Source organism: Mytilus galloprovincialis, chromosome 12 (assembly GCF_965363235.1).
Source record: "Mytilus galloprovincialis chromosome 12, xbMytGall1.hap1.1, whole genome shotgun sequence".
Lineage (NCBI taxonomy): Eukaryota > Metazoa > Mollusca > Bivalvia > Mytilida > Mytilidae > Mytilus > Mytilus galloprovincialis.
Genome location: NC_134849.1, coordinates 55,031,319 through 55,052,567, shown reverse-complemented (window position 1 = coordinate 55,052,567; position 21,249 = coordinate 55,031,319). Strand labels below are relative to the sequence as shown.

At 31.8% G+C, this 21,249-nt stretch overlaps 1 protein-coding gene and 1 long non-coding RNA gene across 2 annotated transcripts in view; one reads left to right on the top strand and one right to left on the bottom strand.

The window, feature by feature from the left end:
• Positions 1 to 2,475: 2,475 nt before the first annotated feature.
• Positions 2,476 to 21,249, bottom strand: part of LOC143053713 (uncharacterized) — a 33,612-nt gene continuing 14,838 nt past the window's right edge. The window contains exons 4-5 of the mRNA XM_076226500.1: positions 3,737 to 3,812; positions 2,476 to 2,935 (exon numbers count right to left, since the gene is read on the bottom strand). Of these exons, the coding sequence (XP_076082615.1) occupies positions 2,476 to 2,935; positions 3,737 to 3,812 (536 nt within the window). The remainder of the gene's footprint in view (positions 2,936 to 3,736; positions 3,813 to 21,249) is intronic.
• On the top strand, positions 13,418 to 16,480 carry LOC143054265 (uncharacterized). Its single transcript, XR_012971619.1, has 2 exons — positions 13,418 to 13,986; positions 15,511 to 16,480. It is a non-coding gene; the product is annotated as an uncharacterized LOC143054265 (long non-coding RNA).

The following is a 21,249-nucleotide window of genomic DNA, read 5'->3' as shown; positions in this document are numbered from 1 at the left end:
TTGATGATAACTATTTATCATATTAAATAGATTTATCAAAGGGACACGAGCTACGAGATATATAAACAAATCTAAAGTATACATTCCTTTTTGTTCAATCATTGTTGAAAGTGAAATAAGAAGTAGTGAGGCTCTTTGATCGGCCAGTATGGTTAAATTTTGTCAACTTAAGCTAAGAAATTTGTTGATATTATTCACTAGCAAGTGTATAATCCTGTATCATTAAATTCGTATTCAAACCTCTTATCTAGAGATGGATAAGTCATGCATTATGCGTGTTCGATTATTTAAAGGAAAAATGTCAACATTGAAAGTGAAGCAAAAGTAAACTCTTTGATTGACTGATTCGATCCACAAAAATCATTCTTAGTTTTAGACAATTATGATTTGTTATTAAGTGTAATAATAAAAGAAAGTTAGTCCCTAAATGTTAATGTGAACGCAAAAAATCGTACATTTTTCTTCCTATTTATTTTAACCTTTAATATTCATGTTTCTATTGCATGTATTGGTTTTTTTTATTTATATTGTATTTTTCTCTGTAAACTTGTATTTGAATGTAGAAAAAAAAATATCTGTCTGTCTGTATGTCTTTCCTATGTTTCCATTGTTATTCTGAGGTCTAACAGATAGTAAATTAGATGGCATCAAGTCTGAATTACACACGAAACGCAACTACATAGTATCGAGCCCATACCATGCAAATGGTTTATTTAAGCCTTTTTAAAATTTGAATAAATCTTTTACGTGCTTATAAATCTAATGATATTGAGTATTGAGTCAGATTATTGAACATGAAGTTGACTGCAAGGGCCCTTTTAAACAAAGCATGAAATTTATAAAAAAAAAAAACCATATTGTTATGAAATTAGTAGACGAACAAAACTATTCTTTAAAAGTAAAGCTTTAGCTAACCATGTTTGTTATTTTGCATTTTTCTGTCATTTTAAGGATCATATCAAACTATCAAAGAATATATATATATATATTAAAGTTGATCTATATGGTTCATCAACTCATTATGCATACATAATTGCTGACAGCCTTTTGTCTAGCTATATAGGTTTGAGGTTGCATTTGGCTGATGCAATTTTCCAAAGGAACTCCTTTAATGGCTTAAACTGTACCATTTTACTACGAAGTTTTGTAAAAAAATAAATATCCTAGCACGGAAAGTTCATATGCACTACTATTTTTCTCAAATTAGAAATATGGGGCTCTAAAGCATATTTTCTACGTTTAAATACCCCTAACTTCTCAGAGTTTAAATATGACTAATATGCATTACAAAATGTACTGGTAACATTCCCAAAGCTATGACTCCAGGAGATAACACATATACATCATAACTGGGAACCAGTATGTTAACAACATTAATTATCTATGACTAGTATATATCTCCCCATTGGAGACGTGATTGGCCATAAGAGCTACAATTATCAGGCATAAAACATTTAAAACATAGGAGTCACATTTTCGATTATTTGAATTCGTGAAGCATTCCCCCTCCTTTGCATTTTAATCTTACTGGATATTAAAATCATACGACATTGTACTTAAGTGTATTTAAAACTTAGATTTGATATATACTGATTTTTAGAATGATGCTTATTTTTGTGGGATTTTTTGTAATGTTTATATGTTTTGTTGTGAACTAGTGACTGGTTCCAGATATATTACAGTGTATGGAAAGATATTGATCTATTTTCAGCAATAAATGTATGCTTACTTAAGCAAAACTATCAAAATATTTGTGTAAAGGAGAGGTGAAAGATACCAAAGGTACATTCAAACGTCTAATTTGAAAATAAACTGACAACGCCATGGCTAAAAATGGAAAAGACCAACAGGTAAATAATAGTTCACAACACACAACAGAATACAAAAGACTGAGCCGCACAAACCTCACTAAGAACTGAAGGTGATATCAGGTGATCCAGAAGTGTGAGAAGATCCTGTTGCACATGTGGCACCCGTCGTATTGTTCCCGTTAGTACCAACCTTGCAATAAGTTTAATTTGGTTGGTCAATTCGGGAAAGGGGGTGAGATTGTAGTTACGATATAAGGAACATATCCGATATATGTGAAATGGATATCCGGTTACTCTCAAATTACTAGTTATGGCATCTCTCAAATTTACAAAGAAAATAATTTATTGTCATAGAGTTCATAAGTTTCTATTGTTCAGAAAAGTCATGTAAGCGGTCCCATCTTTCTTCTTTTAGTTATTGTCTGCAATTTGTTTAGCTGGTTAGCTGGGGGGGGGGGGGGGATACTTTGCCCGATGTATCAGGCTTTACTGAAAATCATATGCAATTACGATTATATAACGGGTATAATATATAGTTCAGACAAATCTTTGATTCTTTAATCCTTTTCTCATTCCATATGCAAACTTTTTCGTTGGAATCTAAAATTGTAATTTAAAGAACACAGTTTACCTACTCCGGAAGAGGTTTTAAATTTAAAGAATGTTAGGTTGTAGCATTGACAGCGGGAACATTATTCAATTTTTCATATTGTGGACTTAAATGTCTGTTGTCAATTGCATGGTATGCTGCACCATCAGATGATTCGTTGTCAATATTGAATTCCACTTTAGAAGCATTTTGCTTTTTCTGCTTTACTCGTTCGTTTTGTTCATGAAATTTGCTATCAGTTCCGGTGAAATCTGACATTGAAGTTGCGGAGTTGTTTGTGTTAATGTACACATTTTCTGACTCCTGAGTAAAGGTTACATTTAAACAGTCGTATGATGAAGAAATGACTGCTGGGTATCTATTCAATATTTCATATGGTGGACTGTTATTGCCATCATCAATTTCATGATTTACTGCAGTCTGAAAGGTTTCATTGTTAATATGTAGCTCGTCTAAGTCTTGCACAGGACACGAATTTTGTGATTTGTGAATGGTTGGTTTCTTCTTTGATAGTCTGAAACGAATTGATGACTGATCAGCTGTTTATAAATAAATATAAAGATGGTATTATGATTTAAGATAGTAATTTTTCAAATTCGTATGAATGCATTCTCATTATAGTTACCAGGATTGAAATTGTGTATTTACGTCAGGCGCGCTTCTCGTCTAACAAGACTCGTAAATCAATAGTAGACGTTCACAGAGATGAAATAATGAATACGATTGATTAATAGATGGTTACAAATGCTCAGTGGCAAAATTGTCAAGCACAGACAAACGAACATCTTAATTTGACAAATACTTCTCGAACGATGGGAAGATATAGATAATCAATCAACGGGGTGTCATGATTTAACTTAAGTTTAAGACAATAGTATACTGTAAACAACCGGAATACTGAACAAAAACAAACGTCAACATACACAGAAACGGACTCTTTGATTACAATACCATATTCCTGAATTGTAACAAGTCATGATGAGAAAAGAAGTGAGTGGATAATTATTGTATGGCTTGCCAAACCTCTTGAGTATATGGCTGATTTAACAATATTGATAAAATGACTATTTATCATGTTAATATTGTGCGTATAACTCTTTTGTAAGGGCTATCATATTGGCGAGAAACTCAAAATAGCATTCAATTTATAGTACGTTCTAAAAACTGTGTGGAATTAAGTTATGAAAATTTTCGTTTGACAGCCACAGTATTGTTATTGAAGAATGTATAAAGGTAAACAATTTAAAGACACGTTCATGTTACGCTTTCAATTGCTTTGCTTTTATTAAAACATATCTATGAAATATGGTTTTACCTTCGACGAAGAATAAAATAAACTAGAATCGCAATAATGAGAACAATAGTTGATGTTATAGTTCCTGCTGCTATGCCTGCAAAATAAAATTTGAAAATATGATACCTAATATAAAAATTCAAAGTAACTTTTTTTGAAGTATTAAAACAAAACCCTATATTTTGTACTATATGACAACAGAAAGCAACCACAACGCTTTTAGTATACATCCTGTTTTCGTAGTATTTTTTTTTCATTAGAAACAGTCTCATCAACGTCTGTCACTACTGGACGAAAAAACGTCTGTCCATACCAGTAACAGTCGTTCTAAGACTGATAATGTTTGTTAAAGTTGTAACAGTTGTTAAATTTCACTGCTGCAGTTTTTTTGTAACTGTCCCAACTTTAAAAGTGTTTGTCTACAACATAAATCGACTGTAACAACGCAAAAAATAACTGTCACCGTTATTAAAGGACTGATACAACTATTTCAAAGTTGTAACAGTTGATTTACAACTGTCCCAACTCGAACAACGTTGCAACAGTCATAAATAAACTGATTAAACGCCTAAAGGGTTGTCACAGTCGTAATAAAACTGATGCAACCATTTGAAAGTTGTAACAGTCATTTAATTACTGTACCAACACGGAAAACGTTGAAACAGTCATAAATAAACTGTTTAAACGCAGAAAAGTTGTAACAGTTAAAATATGATAGCTACAACCATTGTATAGGCATAGCTAATTTATAAGCGTAGCAACTTCCAAACATTGATCTTCATGTACACTTAAAAGTCACGGATACAAAATGTCTAACAGTCAGGGATATAGGTTCAATTATTTGTAAAAATAAAAATTTACTGTGTGAAATATAAGGTTGTGACAAAGAGAAACAACTATCACTCCAATGTAATACATTAATTTTAGATAGATATTGATTTTAAAAAAAAAAGTATTTTGAAATATTTGCCGCTGAACACATTTTTGTATTCCTCGGTTATTTAGTGAATGTGCTGAATTTATATATTTTTTTAACACTTCCTCGCCCTTATCTCTTCGAACCAATAAAATTGGAACCAGCACTAGATACCTGCAATTTCACTAGATAAAAGATATATCTACTAACAGAAAAATCGAAAAACGTTACCCAATATATTTGTTACCAAATGTATCTTTATAACTGAATTAAAAGTTGACAATTTTTATATCATCTAAATAACAATTTAATTATTTTTCTATTAAATTAGTTAGGTGTAAAATCATTCATGCATACACGGTTGTTTTCAATACCCGTAGTTTTACGAATCACATCACTTCATAATAACGCTCTATGATATACTCTAAACCTAGCGGGGAACTCCTAATACACGCACTTGTCAAACTTATCCCCACATAAAACTGCTTTATATTTTCTTGAGGGCTTATTTCACACACTAATTTTTGGGGGGCTACATTTCTTGTAAAATTATAAATATTGCCGTATAATCATTTTGATTTCTATACATGTAAAAAAAAATCAGACATTTAACACATCTTTTGCAGCTATGGAAAACAAATCTTAAATCTATCTGAATTTAATTTATTTTATTTTACCGTATTTTATTTTTGAATAGGTCAATATTAACTCGACTTTGTATTGTGCATTGTACGGAATGGTCTATTTGAAGTTCAATTGTAATTGATACACATGATACAGGAAAATAGCACGTCAGCATTCATGATTGAGGTAAAAAAATATTATCACTCGCGAGAAAAATTCATATTTTCACCGGATTTTTCGCAAAGAATTTACCATACATAATTTATGTAAATACTAGTAGATGGACGTACTGTTCAAGACCCGACAAAATAACTAGCGCAAGTGAAAGTTCAAATGTTCAAAACATGAAAACTCGCATTGTTTAAGACAGGGAAATCAAATCTTAATTCTTTTATTTTTTTCACATCACTTTTTAGAACTTGATGTATTCTTTAGACTCCGGTCTTATTAAATTCTAAAGACTGACATCGGATTCTCTTGTGTGGTTTCAGTTGATCAGATGTACTAACGTTTATCCAAAATATTTTCCCATTTCAATTGTTCAAATTAAAATTATTTAATCCCATAAATGCTTGTACAATAATGACATATTATTCAATCAGTAAAGAAAACTAACAATGTTACTAGATAGATAGATAGATAATTATGTACAGACAATATTTTGGGTCCCTTTATATTTTTTTGTTCGGTGTGAGCCGAGGCTCCATGTTGAAGGCCAAGGAGCGGATCCAGCCATTTTAAAAAGGAGTTGTTACTAACCCAGGACAAAGGGGGGTTCCAATTACATGTACCCATTCAAATGCCTTGATCGTCCAAAAAAGGGGGGTTCAAACCCCCGGAACCCCCCCCCCCCCTGGATCCGCGCCTGAGGCTATACATTGAGCTATAATGGTTTAGTGCGTTATACATGTATGACTTTGTAATGCTTATTGTGTTTATGGAAAACAATGGGAAAATGTTGCGTAACATCTTGTGATATATATTAAGAAGGCATTTATTCAAAAGCAGATAGAATTGATTTGTAGAAAAACATGAATATTAAAGGGCAGATGATCAACTATTATAGTACAAGTCTTTGATTAACCACAATATTATATTTGTCATCACTGACGTATCAATGTTGCTTTTGTATACATGGTATAAAAATCCAACTTGGGTTTCTCATCTGAACTTGTTTACACGGTGTTACATTATCTAATATAGCTAGGCCTGTTATAGGTTTTTCATTATCACACTTATGGGGAACTGATTTTGCTCATTGTTGAAGGATGTACAGTTACTAACAATTACATCACTTCACTTGAAGTTCCTCCATCGTTCAATTTTCATCCATGGAGATCCCTGTCTTGGTTTACGGTTGATGGTTGTCTTATTGAAATTCATACCACATCTCCTTATTCTGGTTATCATACAGTATACATGTTATACCAATGTCCCAGGTTAGTGGGAGGGTTGGGAACTCGCTAACATGTTTAACCCCGCCACATTATTTATGTATGTGCCTGTCCCAAGTCAGTAGCCTGTAATTCAGTGGTTGTCATTTGTTTATGTGTTACATATTTGTTTTTCGTTTGAATTGTTTTACATTGTCTTATCAGGGCCTTTTATAGCTGACTATGTGGTATGGGCTTTCCTCATTGTTGAAGGCCGTACGGTTACCTTAAATTGTTTATGTTTGTGTCATTTTGGTCTTTTGTGGATAGTTGTCTCATTGGCAATCATACCACATCTTCTTTTTTATATGTTATACAAGACTAAAATACCTAGTATTATAAAATGAATTATAACAATTGTTAATAGTTGTCAGACTTGTTATCAAAAAGCAGCTACTGTACATGTGTATAATCAAGATGTAGACATGATCACTGGTGTCAGATGTAAACAAGAGTGACTGTGCAAATGCTGAAATGTCATCTCTGCTTTGCCTACATGTATGAAGGTTTTACTACATGTACAAGTATCACATAAACTTTCAATTTTCATTAACCTTTGAAAATGAAGTTGCAGTCAAATTAACCATGCCACACCCTACAAACTGACATTCCATACCCATGATACCCAAAATTTAGTGATTTATACTGTCTGTGAAATAGACTTAACATTCTTAACATCCAAACCATGAAAACTAACTTATGAATATCCAATAATATGCCAAAAATAGTGATCCTATACATGTCATGCATGTACATGTAGTTTATACTGTAGCATCTGAGAAACATTTGGAAATAGATCAAACCACAAAAACTAAGCATTGTTCAATGAACCATGACATTTTCATTGGGGTCAAAGTCTGATGTAAGTCTTGCAATTAGACATATTCACCTTACACTCATTTCATAAACCAAATATAGTTGACCTACTTTTCCTACTGCTTGTAGTATTTTTAAACATGTGTGAGAAACAAACTTGACAAACAAGTGAAACTGCGAGCTACTGCTCACTGATGATACCCCCGCCGCAAGTGGATAATATTAATAGTGTAAAAATATGGAAGTGTTCGGTAAACAGGAAGTTGTCGAGTGATGAATCTGAAAACGCATCACACGGTATAGCTGACTAATAAAAATCCTGAAACCAAATTTCAGAAATCCTTGTATCGTAGTTCCTGAGAAAAATGTGACGAAAATTTTTAACTTGGTTATCATGTGTAAAATCATACAAGTGTTCGGTAAACAGGAAGTTGTCGAGTGATGAATCTGAAAACGCATCACACGGTATACCTGACTTATATAAATCCTGAAACCATATTTTAGAAATCCTTGTATTGTAGTTCCTGAGAAAAATGTGACGAAAATTTTCAACTTGGCTATCATGTGTAAAATCATACAAGTGTTCGGTAAACAGGAAGTTGTCGAGTGATGAATCTGAAAACGCATCACACGGTATAGCTGACTTATATAAATCCTGAAACCAAATTTCATAAATCCTTGTATTGTAGTTCCTGAGAAAAATGTGACGAAAATTTTCAACTTGGCTATCATGTGTAAAATCAGACAAGTGTTTGGTAAACAGGAAGTTGTCAAGTGATGAATCTGAAAACGCATCACACGGTATGGCTGACATATATAAATGTTGATACCAAATTACAGAAAGGGTGGATGTGTAGTTCCTCAGAAAAATGTGACGAAAGTTTCATGGGACGGACTGACTGACTGATGGACGGACGGACGGACGGACAGACAGAGGTAAAACAGTATACCCCCCCTTTTTTAAAGCGGGTTTAAAGCGGGGGTATAATTACATGTAACTGAAGTAACCTTAATCACTGATCCATGAAATGAAGTCAGGATCAGGCCAGGCCAACCCTGCCTGACAGACACTGAGACATGTACACCTTTCAAGATACCATAACAATTAATCCAGTAACTCAATTAATATACATGTACATACATTATACATTTAAGACTTCAAGTGTATTTCACTGTGACTGTTCAAACAGTAATATTTTTTTGTAAACAGTTACATGTACATGTAGTGTACCATGAAAACTAGGTGAAGTGCAATGAACAAATCAATAACAGAAACTTCATAACATTTTAAAGGAAGTATCCAGGCATTTCAGCTTCTAAAATGTATCTGGTGAAGCTTAAATACAAAACGGTACGCTGTAGCCACTGCCAGATTGTAATACATATTTCTTGGCTTGCATGCATGTACTTCAACTTTTGTTGCAGGAGGGATAATAAAATTATACTTTAATGTACGTGCATGGTTTATTTGTTTCAAAAACCATGAACACTTGGCCACTAACATGACTAATCATGCTAATTAAGATTTTTATTTAATTCTAATTCAGACTTTAATAATTTAAGTACAGCAAGCAGTCATTTGACTCGTAAACAATTGACACGGACTGCACGAGACCCTCATAGTTGGTTAAGATCTGTTTACACACCCTGGACATGCTGGTGGTAGTTAACAATTGCAATGCCAACATAAACTTCAGATGTGATATACATGTACTGTTTTGTTAATTTCACTGAAACTAGAAATTCACATTATCCATATTGTTATTATATTAAAATGACTGATTATCCACTAATTAAAAGTATTCATGAACTCAGATATGATGCACTTTTATTAGTAGTATTCACTGAAACTATGCATTTTCATTATTCCAAATTGCTATTTCAAATGAATAGTTATCCTGGGTATTCATGGAATTCAGAAATAATGTACTTGTATGATTGCACTATTAATATTCACTGCAACTACGAAATTTTGTTATTCCAAATTCACAATTGATCATGATAATCCAAGGTAATTAGTCCTCCAGTAATGTGGTCCTCCTTTAATACAATTTGTAATTTTCCTATTTGTACAAGGCACAATTTTCTTCTTGTCCAATTTAATCAGAACATCACATTATCATCATGGAATAATGCTGCACGCCATATTTATAATTTCCAAAAACAATAGATAACTAGCCTTAAATAATGAATTAATCCATTGTTTCACAATTTGCAGCTATACAGCGACTCAGTGACATCTATATTTTCTATGCATCAAAGTGCACATGTACTAGCAGGTGTCATATTCTATTAAAGTGGGAATCATGGTCAAACCAATACATATTCAGTATGATTCTACAAAATAAAATATACATTTAGACTCAAGTACAGTAAATGTTTAACTAATAATAAATATATAATACTACATGTATATACATTGTGCAATAATAAAAAAGTTAATTACAATAACTGTATTTACCTAGATAAAACTAGCACTTCTCATTTGATTGACCAAAAAATTCTAGCACTAATACAATTCTATTTTCAAGTCCCTATTAACAAGAAAAATAAATCTTTTAAGGGGGTCTAAATTCTATATAGTGTTGTCTTTTTTCCTGCATTAATGATTTGTTAAGTGTGATTGTGTACTTTCATTGAAGGGTTACTGTCTCATTGAGGCTCACACCATACTTTTTTTCATCAATTCTTTAAAGTCAGACATCATGGACATAGTTATTCCTCTCTAAAACACAACAGGTTATTTCTTTTGTTTATTTTAATTATGTTTATGATTTAATATGAAATATATTGATACTACAAACATGACAAAGAAAAGTTTAAGGAACGAAAAAATAAAATAAATAAATGCCCTGTTACTATATACATGTAGATGATATTGACTTTACCTTTGTCCAGTGCATATAATGAATAAACCTTTGTGATGTAAAAATATTGTTCCAAGACTTAACCATCCCAGTTAATGTTTTAAATCCTTGAGTTTAATAATTTTTACATCTTTTGTGTTACCCTGAATACTTTTTACTTATTCATTTGTTATAACAGCTTGCATTAAATAATGCTTTGCAGCTCACTTTTTTATTTAATTTAGTTATTTACCCAATTTTATTTTAATAAATCAATATTCAGATTACTTTTAAAATTTGCATTTTAATATCCAAAATAATATATATCCTGCTGTTTCATATTTTTCTTAAATTATAATTTGTTTTGAAAAAGTTTTGAAGAGGACAATTTTAATCATGATAATTTGTGAACATTATTATAAAATTGTATCATTATACCAATGACAGATTAAATATCATCCCCCAGGGCAATAAACTATTGTGTCTTAATTTGTATATTAGCTAGATCATGTATATAAGAATTTCTGATTATTACCTATCGCATATCCAGTGTTAACATCATGAACATCCTGATTATTACCTATTTTAATGTCACATTTGCATGGTCATATTCAGTAAATACAAATATTTTAATTGTTAATTTTGAATTTTAATTAAAAAAAATTTTTTTAGACTCAATTAGTAGATACAACACATACAATGCAGTTAACACAGTAAATTTTATGAGAACTTACTGGATAATACTATATCTATAAAAAATATTTTGAGCTTCATAAAATACTTTAAAAAAGTTTATACCATGTTAACATAAAAAAATATGCATACAGATAGATTTTTTTGTTATGTTTTCCTGACATATTGAATGTTTACATAAAATAATTATCATGATTATGTAAAAAATGCAAAACATTTGCAGTCGTATGTGAATGCACATGATCAAAGGAGATGTGGGATATATCAATGATGCATCAACCCAACAGTTTAATAGGCAACAATAAAGTAACCAAAACACAATTTAATGTGTGTCGAAAAATATATATGACTTATGATTAGAAGGTCCTTAATCATTGCGGAATAAATATAATGACCATTGAATGTTACTACTTGTAAGTTAGATAACATGTAGGGCACAAATGAATTTTGAAAAACAATGCTAACATGGCACAATTTATATAAAAATTTCACATGAAAATATATAGTTTGGGTTCAAAGTATTAACAAATTATAGTGATTTAATATAAATTCTATGTTAAATCTAAAAAGAATAAAATTATGATGCTAGCTTTGCTCTTTTAATATGTGTTTTTTAAACAATGTAGTACATGATAAAACAATTACTATTTGAATTAGCACAATTTGTTTAATCAACTGTGTTTAAATGGCAACTGTTTATGACTCTGTGCCTTGTTCATTGTTGTTTCAGGAACATTAATTTAATAATATTGTTTTATTTTGATGAATAATGCTATTTTAAACCATTTTTAAAATATTTATTCACTTTCAATGCCTGGCATATGCATGCTATTATCAAATATATTAATGTTTTGTTGTCCATGATTTGAGAATTATTTAAAATCTAAATGAAAATGGACACTTGCTAAATAAGTCACTATTTAATCTTAAAGTTAATAATTTTCTTAACATTTTATGATCAAATCATATGTGTTTGTACTATGCATGTTTTTTTATTGAAATCGTGACGTCACAATGCATTCTAAATAGAACAAAAACTATCAGCTGATAAAGCAAAACTAGGGAAATACTAGTAATCCAGCATAAGCATGATAAGAAACACATTTATATAGATACGTACATGTAAAGTTAAGATCGGTTGGTTGCTGGTTATAAAATGTCCAGTGACAAGTATTTCATGCAAATTTATGACCCGAGTTAGCAATACATTAACATACAATATGTACACTACATGATGTATAGGTCAGCATGGTCAGTGGCAGATCCAGAACTTTTCATAAGGGACAGGGCCCCTGACTGCCCTTAGGGGCACTGATCCAGTCATGCTTGAGTGATTCCCTATATAATCGACCAAATTATTCCCACAAAAAAGGGGAAGATATAGAGTAACCTTTTATGTATTCCACTCAGGGTGATGTATGCAAAATAATTAAGGGAATAAATGACATACACATGATACACTAGTAGCACGATTTCAGTCTGAAACGGTCATTTTGGTCTGATCGTATCTTAATTGACTGGATTTACCGCTAGAGGAAAACGTCAAGATTTGTCAGATCGTTCAGTCTCCATTCGGATCGATAGTCTCATTAGGTAAATTAGTCCCGTTAAGGCATGTCAAGATATTTAAGACTGTATCTTCTAGCGAGCTGTTTAGATCCGTTAAGACCGTTTCAGACCAAAACAGACCATGGATACAAACTGACGTCAAGATGTTGTCAGACCGTGTCCAGTCGTGTTCAGATTTTAATAATTTGGACACAAAACGAGTGAAACTTTCCCATTATTTATCAGGGGTTGCTCCCCTTTCAAGAATGAAATAAAACTGTGAAAGAAGACGATTTTTTTAACTGAAAGTCTACCACGTCCCCTTAATCATGTTATTTAAATAAAACAAATATTCAATTTTAATTCTAACTTCTTCCTATTTAATTATTTAACACTGTTTTATAATTATATAAATAAAAAAAGTAGCTCAAAGTCATACTGCTGCACAAATCGCCGCGAATTGACTAAACAAAATCAACAGATTGCCGAAATAATATTTGATTATTGAATATAAGCACCTGAACCTTTGTATTTAATGGTTTACAAGTGATTGCAATACGTTTTATATGCAATTACAGACTGCCGTACGTGGTGAAGAATTTGTCATTCATTTTTACACCCTTATTTAATAATAACGGATGTCGGCCGTGAACACTTGAAAACGTGATCTTAATATGTTAAATTAAATTTAAGATGTAACTATTTTTAAATATTGTAAATGAATGCATTATCATTTATCTTTTATGTTACCTATATAAATTGCATTTGAGTAATTTGAGGCAGGGAAAAAAATATATAGATATAACTCTGTCTTTTATCGTTTTCTGTTTATTGTCATGACATTGTCCGTTAACTTTATTTTTGCCAGACTCATGCGTTTGACTTTCCATCTTTATTTTTTAATGTGTCTATAATTCGAGAGCCTTTTGTAAAAAAAACTACATACCAGAAGCCTTCTTTAAAAAATAAAGTTTGAATATTATAGCAGAAAAAGGCTTATAAATTCATTCAAATTTATATTTGAAATAGGATAAATAATCAAGAAAATGTTTATAAATACGTCAGACACTGTACTTAAAGTACATTTAAAGACCAGGTTACATATATATTACATGCATACAGCATAATAAAGCTGGTTTAATTTGAATGACTATCCATTAGGGACATTTTTCGACGATAATTAATCAAATCTGACAAGTTTAATTAAAAACGGAAAATAATTCTTCGCCCGTAAACGATTTAACGTTACCGTACCCTCTTTATTTTTGTTGCATTCATGTCGCATGTGTGTCGGCAGTGTCAGCGCTTCTAATAGCTAACTTATTTTACATAAAATCGTTGACATGGTAGAAGGAAACTATAGTACAATATAAGCTGAGCTGGAAATTGCAATTGGTGAGTAGAAATGAATATTTTAATACATGTCTATCAGAATAATCATTGATCATGGATCATCACCCAAGAATTTGAAGGGAAAATGTTCACATTTGTTAAATTTGTGCATACAGGTATGAATCGACGTTCCAATACTCCACACTCTTGGATAGTAGCGTGTTCAAAGGCAAAGTAAGAATTTGGGCTTGTTAAAAAATTGTTCCTGTGATTGGACCCCCCCTTTTTCATGTTTTTTGGAAGATCAATGCATGATTTAAAAAGTTACATATAAACTAGTATGGTTTAAACCTCCTTTTAAAAATGGCGGGATCCACCCCTGTTTATTGCCTAACATGCATTGACATGTGGGGTATTCACAATGGTATGGTTGTGCGGGATGGCCTATACAACAGTTACAAGACCTAAACCCCTGATCGAGTAATCCTATATATTGTATGTTAATGTATTGATAACTGTCACGTCCTAAATTTGCATGAAATATTTGTCACTTTTTTTATTAACCAATAACCAACCAATCTTCACATGTTACGATGTAGTCCGAGACAAGCTTGTCTGGCAAAACAGCCGTTTGGACGTCAGAGTAATCTCAGACTAGTTACGACGATGATATACCTATTTATATAGCCACTGGTGGGTGATGTACAATAATTATAATTTGTCACATATGTGTTATGAATACCTTCAACATGTTCAAGGCTTGGGTTTATATATATGCAATAACCTCAAAATTGCCCGGGGCAAAAAAAAGAGTATATTGATATTGTGCCCTGACATGCCTGATTCCAAATGATGAGACGACATTGCGTCCTTAACAACAATTTTTAACACTTTTCATCTTTTGTGATAAGAAATTTAAGATTTTACCGGGTATGATTCATTATTTTGTTATAAATGATTTGTTATGCTCTAAATTTTGTAGAACTTAAATATATGTTATAACAAGAAAAAGAAATTATGTTGAAATTTTTATTTTTATCTTTTGTATATTAATTATTATTCACTGTCATGACTGTCATGACTAAATAAAAATTAGATCCCACGCATGCGGGCATAGTTACTGTAAATAAGTGCCGGACACGTTATCATCAGTATGTTGATGGATTATAAAGAAGAAGAAGAATCTTATAAATACTATTTGCTTTGTCACCATGTCACGTTGGTAGTAATATTCAACAAATTCTATTTTAAAATAAAAAAGTATTATAAATTGATCACAACAAGTATAGTGCTATACAATGCTATAGCCTCTATTAGACAGTAACCCTTCAATGAAGTATACACCTAAGAAAACATTGATGTAGAAAGAGAGAACATTTTGTTTTAGAAATAGAACCTCAAAAAAGGGTTTTATTCTTCTTCTCATAAGGGACTTATCAATTAAATTGTATAAGTCATAAATTCATTTCTTTACATCATTAAACTTTGTTGTCAAGCAAATTATGATTGCTAGTTTTTCTTGTAGATAAATTATACAAGTTTATATATAATAAATACTTTATTCTTAATGTATGTTTTTTTTTGTAGATAAGATATCACATTGGTTTGAGCATGATTCCCAGCCAGATTATGAAGCGGCATATATCATGTATATCAATGTATATATAGGAAATATATAGTGTCACTAAGTTACTCTCATATGGTACCTCATTTGTACCTGTAGCTATAAATTGTGAAATGGTGGATTCATTCATAATTTTGTGTTACTTATTGGTTTGGAAATAACGTTGATAGAGCTAACAGCATTATGTCATGATGTACAGTTGATGGGATGATCTGATTGGACAAAAAGAGAATTGTGAATTGAACAAATAGCAAACTTACAATTCATAGAAAAAATGTAGGAAATACAATGTACTACATTACTTGGTGACAGAGCATACCTTTGATATATATATATATATATATATTTGAAATAAGTAATATTAACAATTTGAAATAAAGAGAATTTAAAGTTTTCTAGGAATATTAGTAGTGCATCATATCTTAATTCCATGATTATCTTGGATAGTTATATCATTAAGAATAGAAAATTGGAATAATGGAAATTTCTAGTTGCAGTGAATATCAATCATTGTCAATACTAAACGTGCAGCATCATGATCATACATCATCTGATTCACCTTGGATAATTATTCATTTGAAATAAGAATTTGGATATAATAAGAGTTTCTATGCTGCCATTGCTATTGTTGGCTACATGTACCACCAGGGAGTGTTAAACCTCCTTTACTTTCCATGAGGGTCTGTCACGGTCCATCACTATTGGTTAGTGTCATATATATGCATGATGATGGAAGTTTTTACCAACCTAGACAAGCTTTAGTTTACAGCCCTGGCATGGTTGTTGGTTAGAGTCGAATGACAGCTTGCTGTATAGTTATAATAGTCTGAATGTATCTACATGTATTTTAATAATCTTCTAAATTACTGTTCATTCTGAAACTGGCATTTTATAATAGTAGTCAAACATATTAAACAATACATGTACTTCAAAGTATCATTTTATTTTGTCTCGCCTTACACAAAAGTCATGAAAGTTGGTTGTATACAAGAAATTTGTATTACAGTCTTGGGGTGATGATGTAAGCTATTTTATAGAGCTTTACATTTTAAAAGCTAAAAGAGCTGGATGTTTCTTGTCTTGTATTCAGATGCTAGTAGGTAATTAATATGTTATGATGTTTCAGTTTGCCATTATATGTACATTGCACCTGACCCCATTTTCATGGTTCAATGACTGCATGTAAAATATACTGTTACTTAATCAATGAAATGCTCTTTTATACTGTATATTTTATATATGTAATTGGATACATTTTATTGTATATGAGTATCTTGAAAGATCTACTTGTCTATCAGGTTGGGTTGACCTGACCTTGACCTTCATGGATAATTTAAGTGATTAAGGTTATTTCAGTTTGATACAATGTTAACATGGTTAGGTTTGTTTCTCAGTTTATACTTCCTAATCATGCTAATAAAATTGACACTGGAAATGGGGAATGTGCCAAAAAAGACAACAACCCAACTTCAGAGCAGACAATAGCCGAAGGTCATCAATGTTTCTCATAAGCTATAAGCTACATTGTACATGTATAGGATCACTACTTTTGGCATAATTATGGAATAAATGTAAGTTGTACATGTTTGACATTTTTGAATGGCTTATTTCATCTGACAATGACACCATTTTCATGGTTTTTATGTTTAGTCTTTTTCTCTGTTTCTATGGTTACTATAAACGTTTAACCATAAATTTGGGGTATGGAAGAACTGTGAAATTCAAAAATTCATGAAATTCATGAAATTATCTGTCCTATATCTGTCTGGCATGGTTATTTTGACTGGACTTCATTTTAATGGATTATTGATAATGTAAAGTTTATGTGATACTTATAGACTAGTAAAATCTTCTTATTTCAGAATTTCAATAAAAAGATCATGAATAAGTCCACATTTAAAAGAATGTCTGTTTCCCATCCCAGGGGGCTTATTTTTTACCTGGGTGTGGGGAGGGGAAACAAACAATTTTTATTTTGGCCTAAGGAGATATGGTGAGACGACTATCAACCATTTAAACCATGTAGACCAAGTGATTTACTTGTTAGTCACTATATAATAGGTCACTGCACACCCTTCAACAATGACCAAAAACTAAAACTTTATAATGAGCACCCTATAAAAGGTTCAGCCTGTAATGAGGCATCTGACACAGTTAATGTAAAATATTCAGACGAAAAACCCAACAGTGATGACAATTTGATTTATTATACCATACCCTCCCCCCTCCCTTGAAGTTAAATGTCTAATCCCTTGGTGTACTAATATGAATAGTATTTTACTGGAAATGTTTCGGAAAATAGATATTGATGCTAACGTAAATATTTTATCCAATAAAAAGACAGGAAATAAGTCGGTGAACCAAAAAGTTCAAATCTAATTGAAAATTAAAGTGCCCATGAACTCACTGATCATGCACGAGTGATTCTATTCATAAAAAGTGTCCGTGTAACAATTAAGAAGAGTCTGTGTATCATCGAAAAAGAGTCTGTGTAACACCCCTTAATGTACTGTTTTTCTATAGCTCTGCAAGGGAGGGGGGGTCAAAGTCGTTCAAAGGTCACTGTACGGCCTTTAACAATGAGCAAAATCCATACAGCATTCTAGTACGGCATACGTTTTACCTCAGCGAACTCACTGTCTTGGTGATGTATCAATCATTTGCTTCAGGTCGATCCATTTCGCATCTCGTCATGAATATGCGTGATATATTTGCCACTGGACATTAAGGGAGCAATCAATTTATCAGTTTCATTTAGTGATGCATGCTAATTATATATAGTTCTCAAATGATAATTGTCTAAAACTGTTTCCATTTTTGTGTATTTTATTTTTTAGCGTAAATTTTAGAATTTCTTTCCGAATCTTTCTCTTTGCATTTATTTGTTTGTAAACATTTAATAAAGTAGTCCATGTCAGGGGTTAGATTGTATACAGCCAATCTAGGACCAGGGCAGTAGAACAGAAAACAGTCTCCATTGTATACATACATATGCATTTATGTTGAAGCGTAAAACAACGACATGTAGTTGAGCTCGTTTTGGTGAAACAATTACTGTCAAATCTTTATATACATTTATATATATCTGGTAAAGTTGTCATAAAAGCAAAAACGGACGAAAAAGTTGGCAACAATTTATAATAAGACTAAACTTATTTTGGCCGTTTCGTTTCTTCTAAAGTGTTAAATTCAAGTTGACAACCATGCGACTGGCTTACTTGGAGATTCAGGTGACCTTTTTCGTTTTTTAGAAATTTCAATCAAAGTTCGTATATCCCTTCAACGATTTATTCAATTTTTTTTAACGTATAGATAGCGCGAAACTCTCACTACACCATGCATAGACTATTTTTTTTTCGACCAAATGCGGCTGCTTATTTATACAACCGAACAACCAAACGTCCGCACCCAATTTTAGCAAAGATATACTGTCGAACGGGAGATGTGAATATTTCTATACCCAATCAATCATTTGGTTTTGAAAACAATTTTAAAGGTATACATTAATACGACATCAACCCAACGACACATATCAATCAAAACATTAAGAGTCAACACACAGATTTTTGTTATAGAAAGAAACCTATACAGAATAAAAAGCCTAAACCGCAACAAGACTAAATAATACGGGAGCAGTGATTTTTTTTAGACAAAAATGCAAGTGTTCCGTAGAAATATTTCACGTACCATTTTTTTTTATTTCGATCGTTGAAAATTATAGCAGGTGTGATATAAATCAGTAGATTCAGGCCAAAACTATAATATGGAAATATAATATGAAAATTAAGCCTGCTTTGTACTAGACCGACACACTGAGATGGATTTTTAACGTGTAAGTTCACAAGCTAACAGTTCGAAAGAAAGAAAAAAACTCTTTGTTAGACCCGTTTAGGATTCGGACTAAAGTCCTCTCGCTGTTGAGGTGAACTTATTCTCACGAGACCAACCAGGAGAGAGGTCGCATAGTCATACCATGGAAGTATTATATTGACGTCAATATAATACTTCCATGGTCATACCAAAAACTCGAGCATAATAAACAATACAGTTTAACAGAATTATCACCGTTACTAATGCGATTTTAAAGTCATGATCTGATCTAAATTAGATACCGTTATGTGATGTTGGTATCTACACGTATGAATAGAGATGGCCGACATCAGAGTAGATTGAGAGGACCATCGCTCTCTGCAAATTGAAAACTCTTCCTCAATGATGTTAGTGGTCCCACTGTAGCGAGCTGTTGCAAGGCTAAATTTCTCCTTATTAAATCTTCTCTCATTATTCAGTGGTTACCGTATTTCAAGTTTACTTTTAATCTTATTGTCGAACGACTATTTGAAGTGCTTCCTATTATATTTAAAACTTGTGTTCTCGTTATGAACACGAATGAAATATTTGCCACTGGAGGTGACTGAGGCAAACAACAATGAATCACCATCACTAAAATATAAGTATTTGTTCTCACAAAATACTTTGTAATTAATTAGAAGAATGATGACAATTTCTCATCTATTCACGTTTTGATCGAGCCGCTTCAACCTCAAATCTTGCTGCATTGTTTTACATTTAGGCTACTAGTATTAAATACTATTGTATTCATTGAAGTTTACATGCGTAGTTTTTTTTATTCAAAAGAATAAATTAATATTTATAAATAAATTGGACTGAACAAACAACACTAATTATTTCGCATTTGCATGTAACGCAGTTTAGAAAAATAAAAGATTGGATTTTTTTTAGATTAGCACACATGCAACGCATCCCCACTTAGGAGTCCTCCAAAAAGGTAAAATTTACCTGTAAGGGAACATGTATGTCTGGTGTATGTATATCACTCGTTCCATCTACAATATACGGAAATGACACGACCGGGTATTGTAAAGCTTTGAGGGACTTTTAATGTCAAATTCATATCCCTGGGCGAAGAAATTACCATGTTTGGAAAACACCGTGTGTACACTGACTTATAAAAGTGTTTATGTCTTTCATGCTGTCTAAGCTGAGAATAAAAGTTTGAGCAGTTTTTGAAGGTAAAAAATAAAGGTTTAATATTATTGCAAAAGTCTGTGAATAATTGAAAATAGGACGTTCCGGAAAACACAAGTCGCTATATTAAATGCTTGTAAATCTCTGTTACATGTGGTGCGCTTCTATTTAAATACCTTTCTGTTAATTAAGAAAGTGTAAAAACAGTTATTGAAATCCGGCTGAAAAAAGGGAAAACGAATAGTGACTATCTAACTTATTTTTCAAATATCGAATACACAAATAAATCTCTAACCATCCACGCTTACAATTTGTTTTTACTGACAGGTGTCTGCTGGCATTCGATTGGATATCAGTTTTATGTAGGCGTAACAATTCATCCCATTTATCCAATCAGCTGTCTTGTGTGCGATCTCATACGGTTCACATGGTCTAGTTTTTTACAAGGATTTGTATAGTAAATTTGTACTATACAAATCCTTGTTTTTTATAATGATAGCGATAAAAATTATTCGTGCAGAATATACATACACTATAAAACAAAAATATTCTGTCCAAAAATGACTTACGAGACACCATATTAACCAAATAACTATTTAAAAAATTAGACAGCATACATGTAAAATATTATCATTCATAACAATTATTATTTAAAAGGGAAATATTATACTATTAGTATCATGGTCCCAGCATTTTAACAAATTTATCAAAAC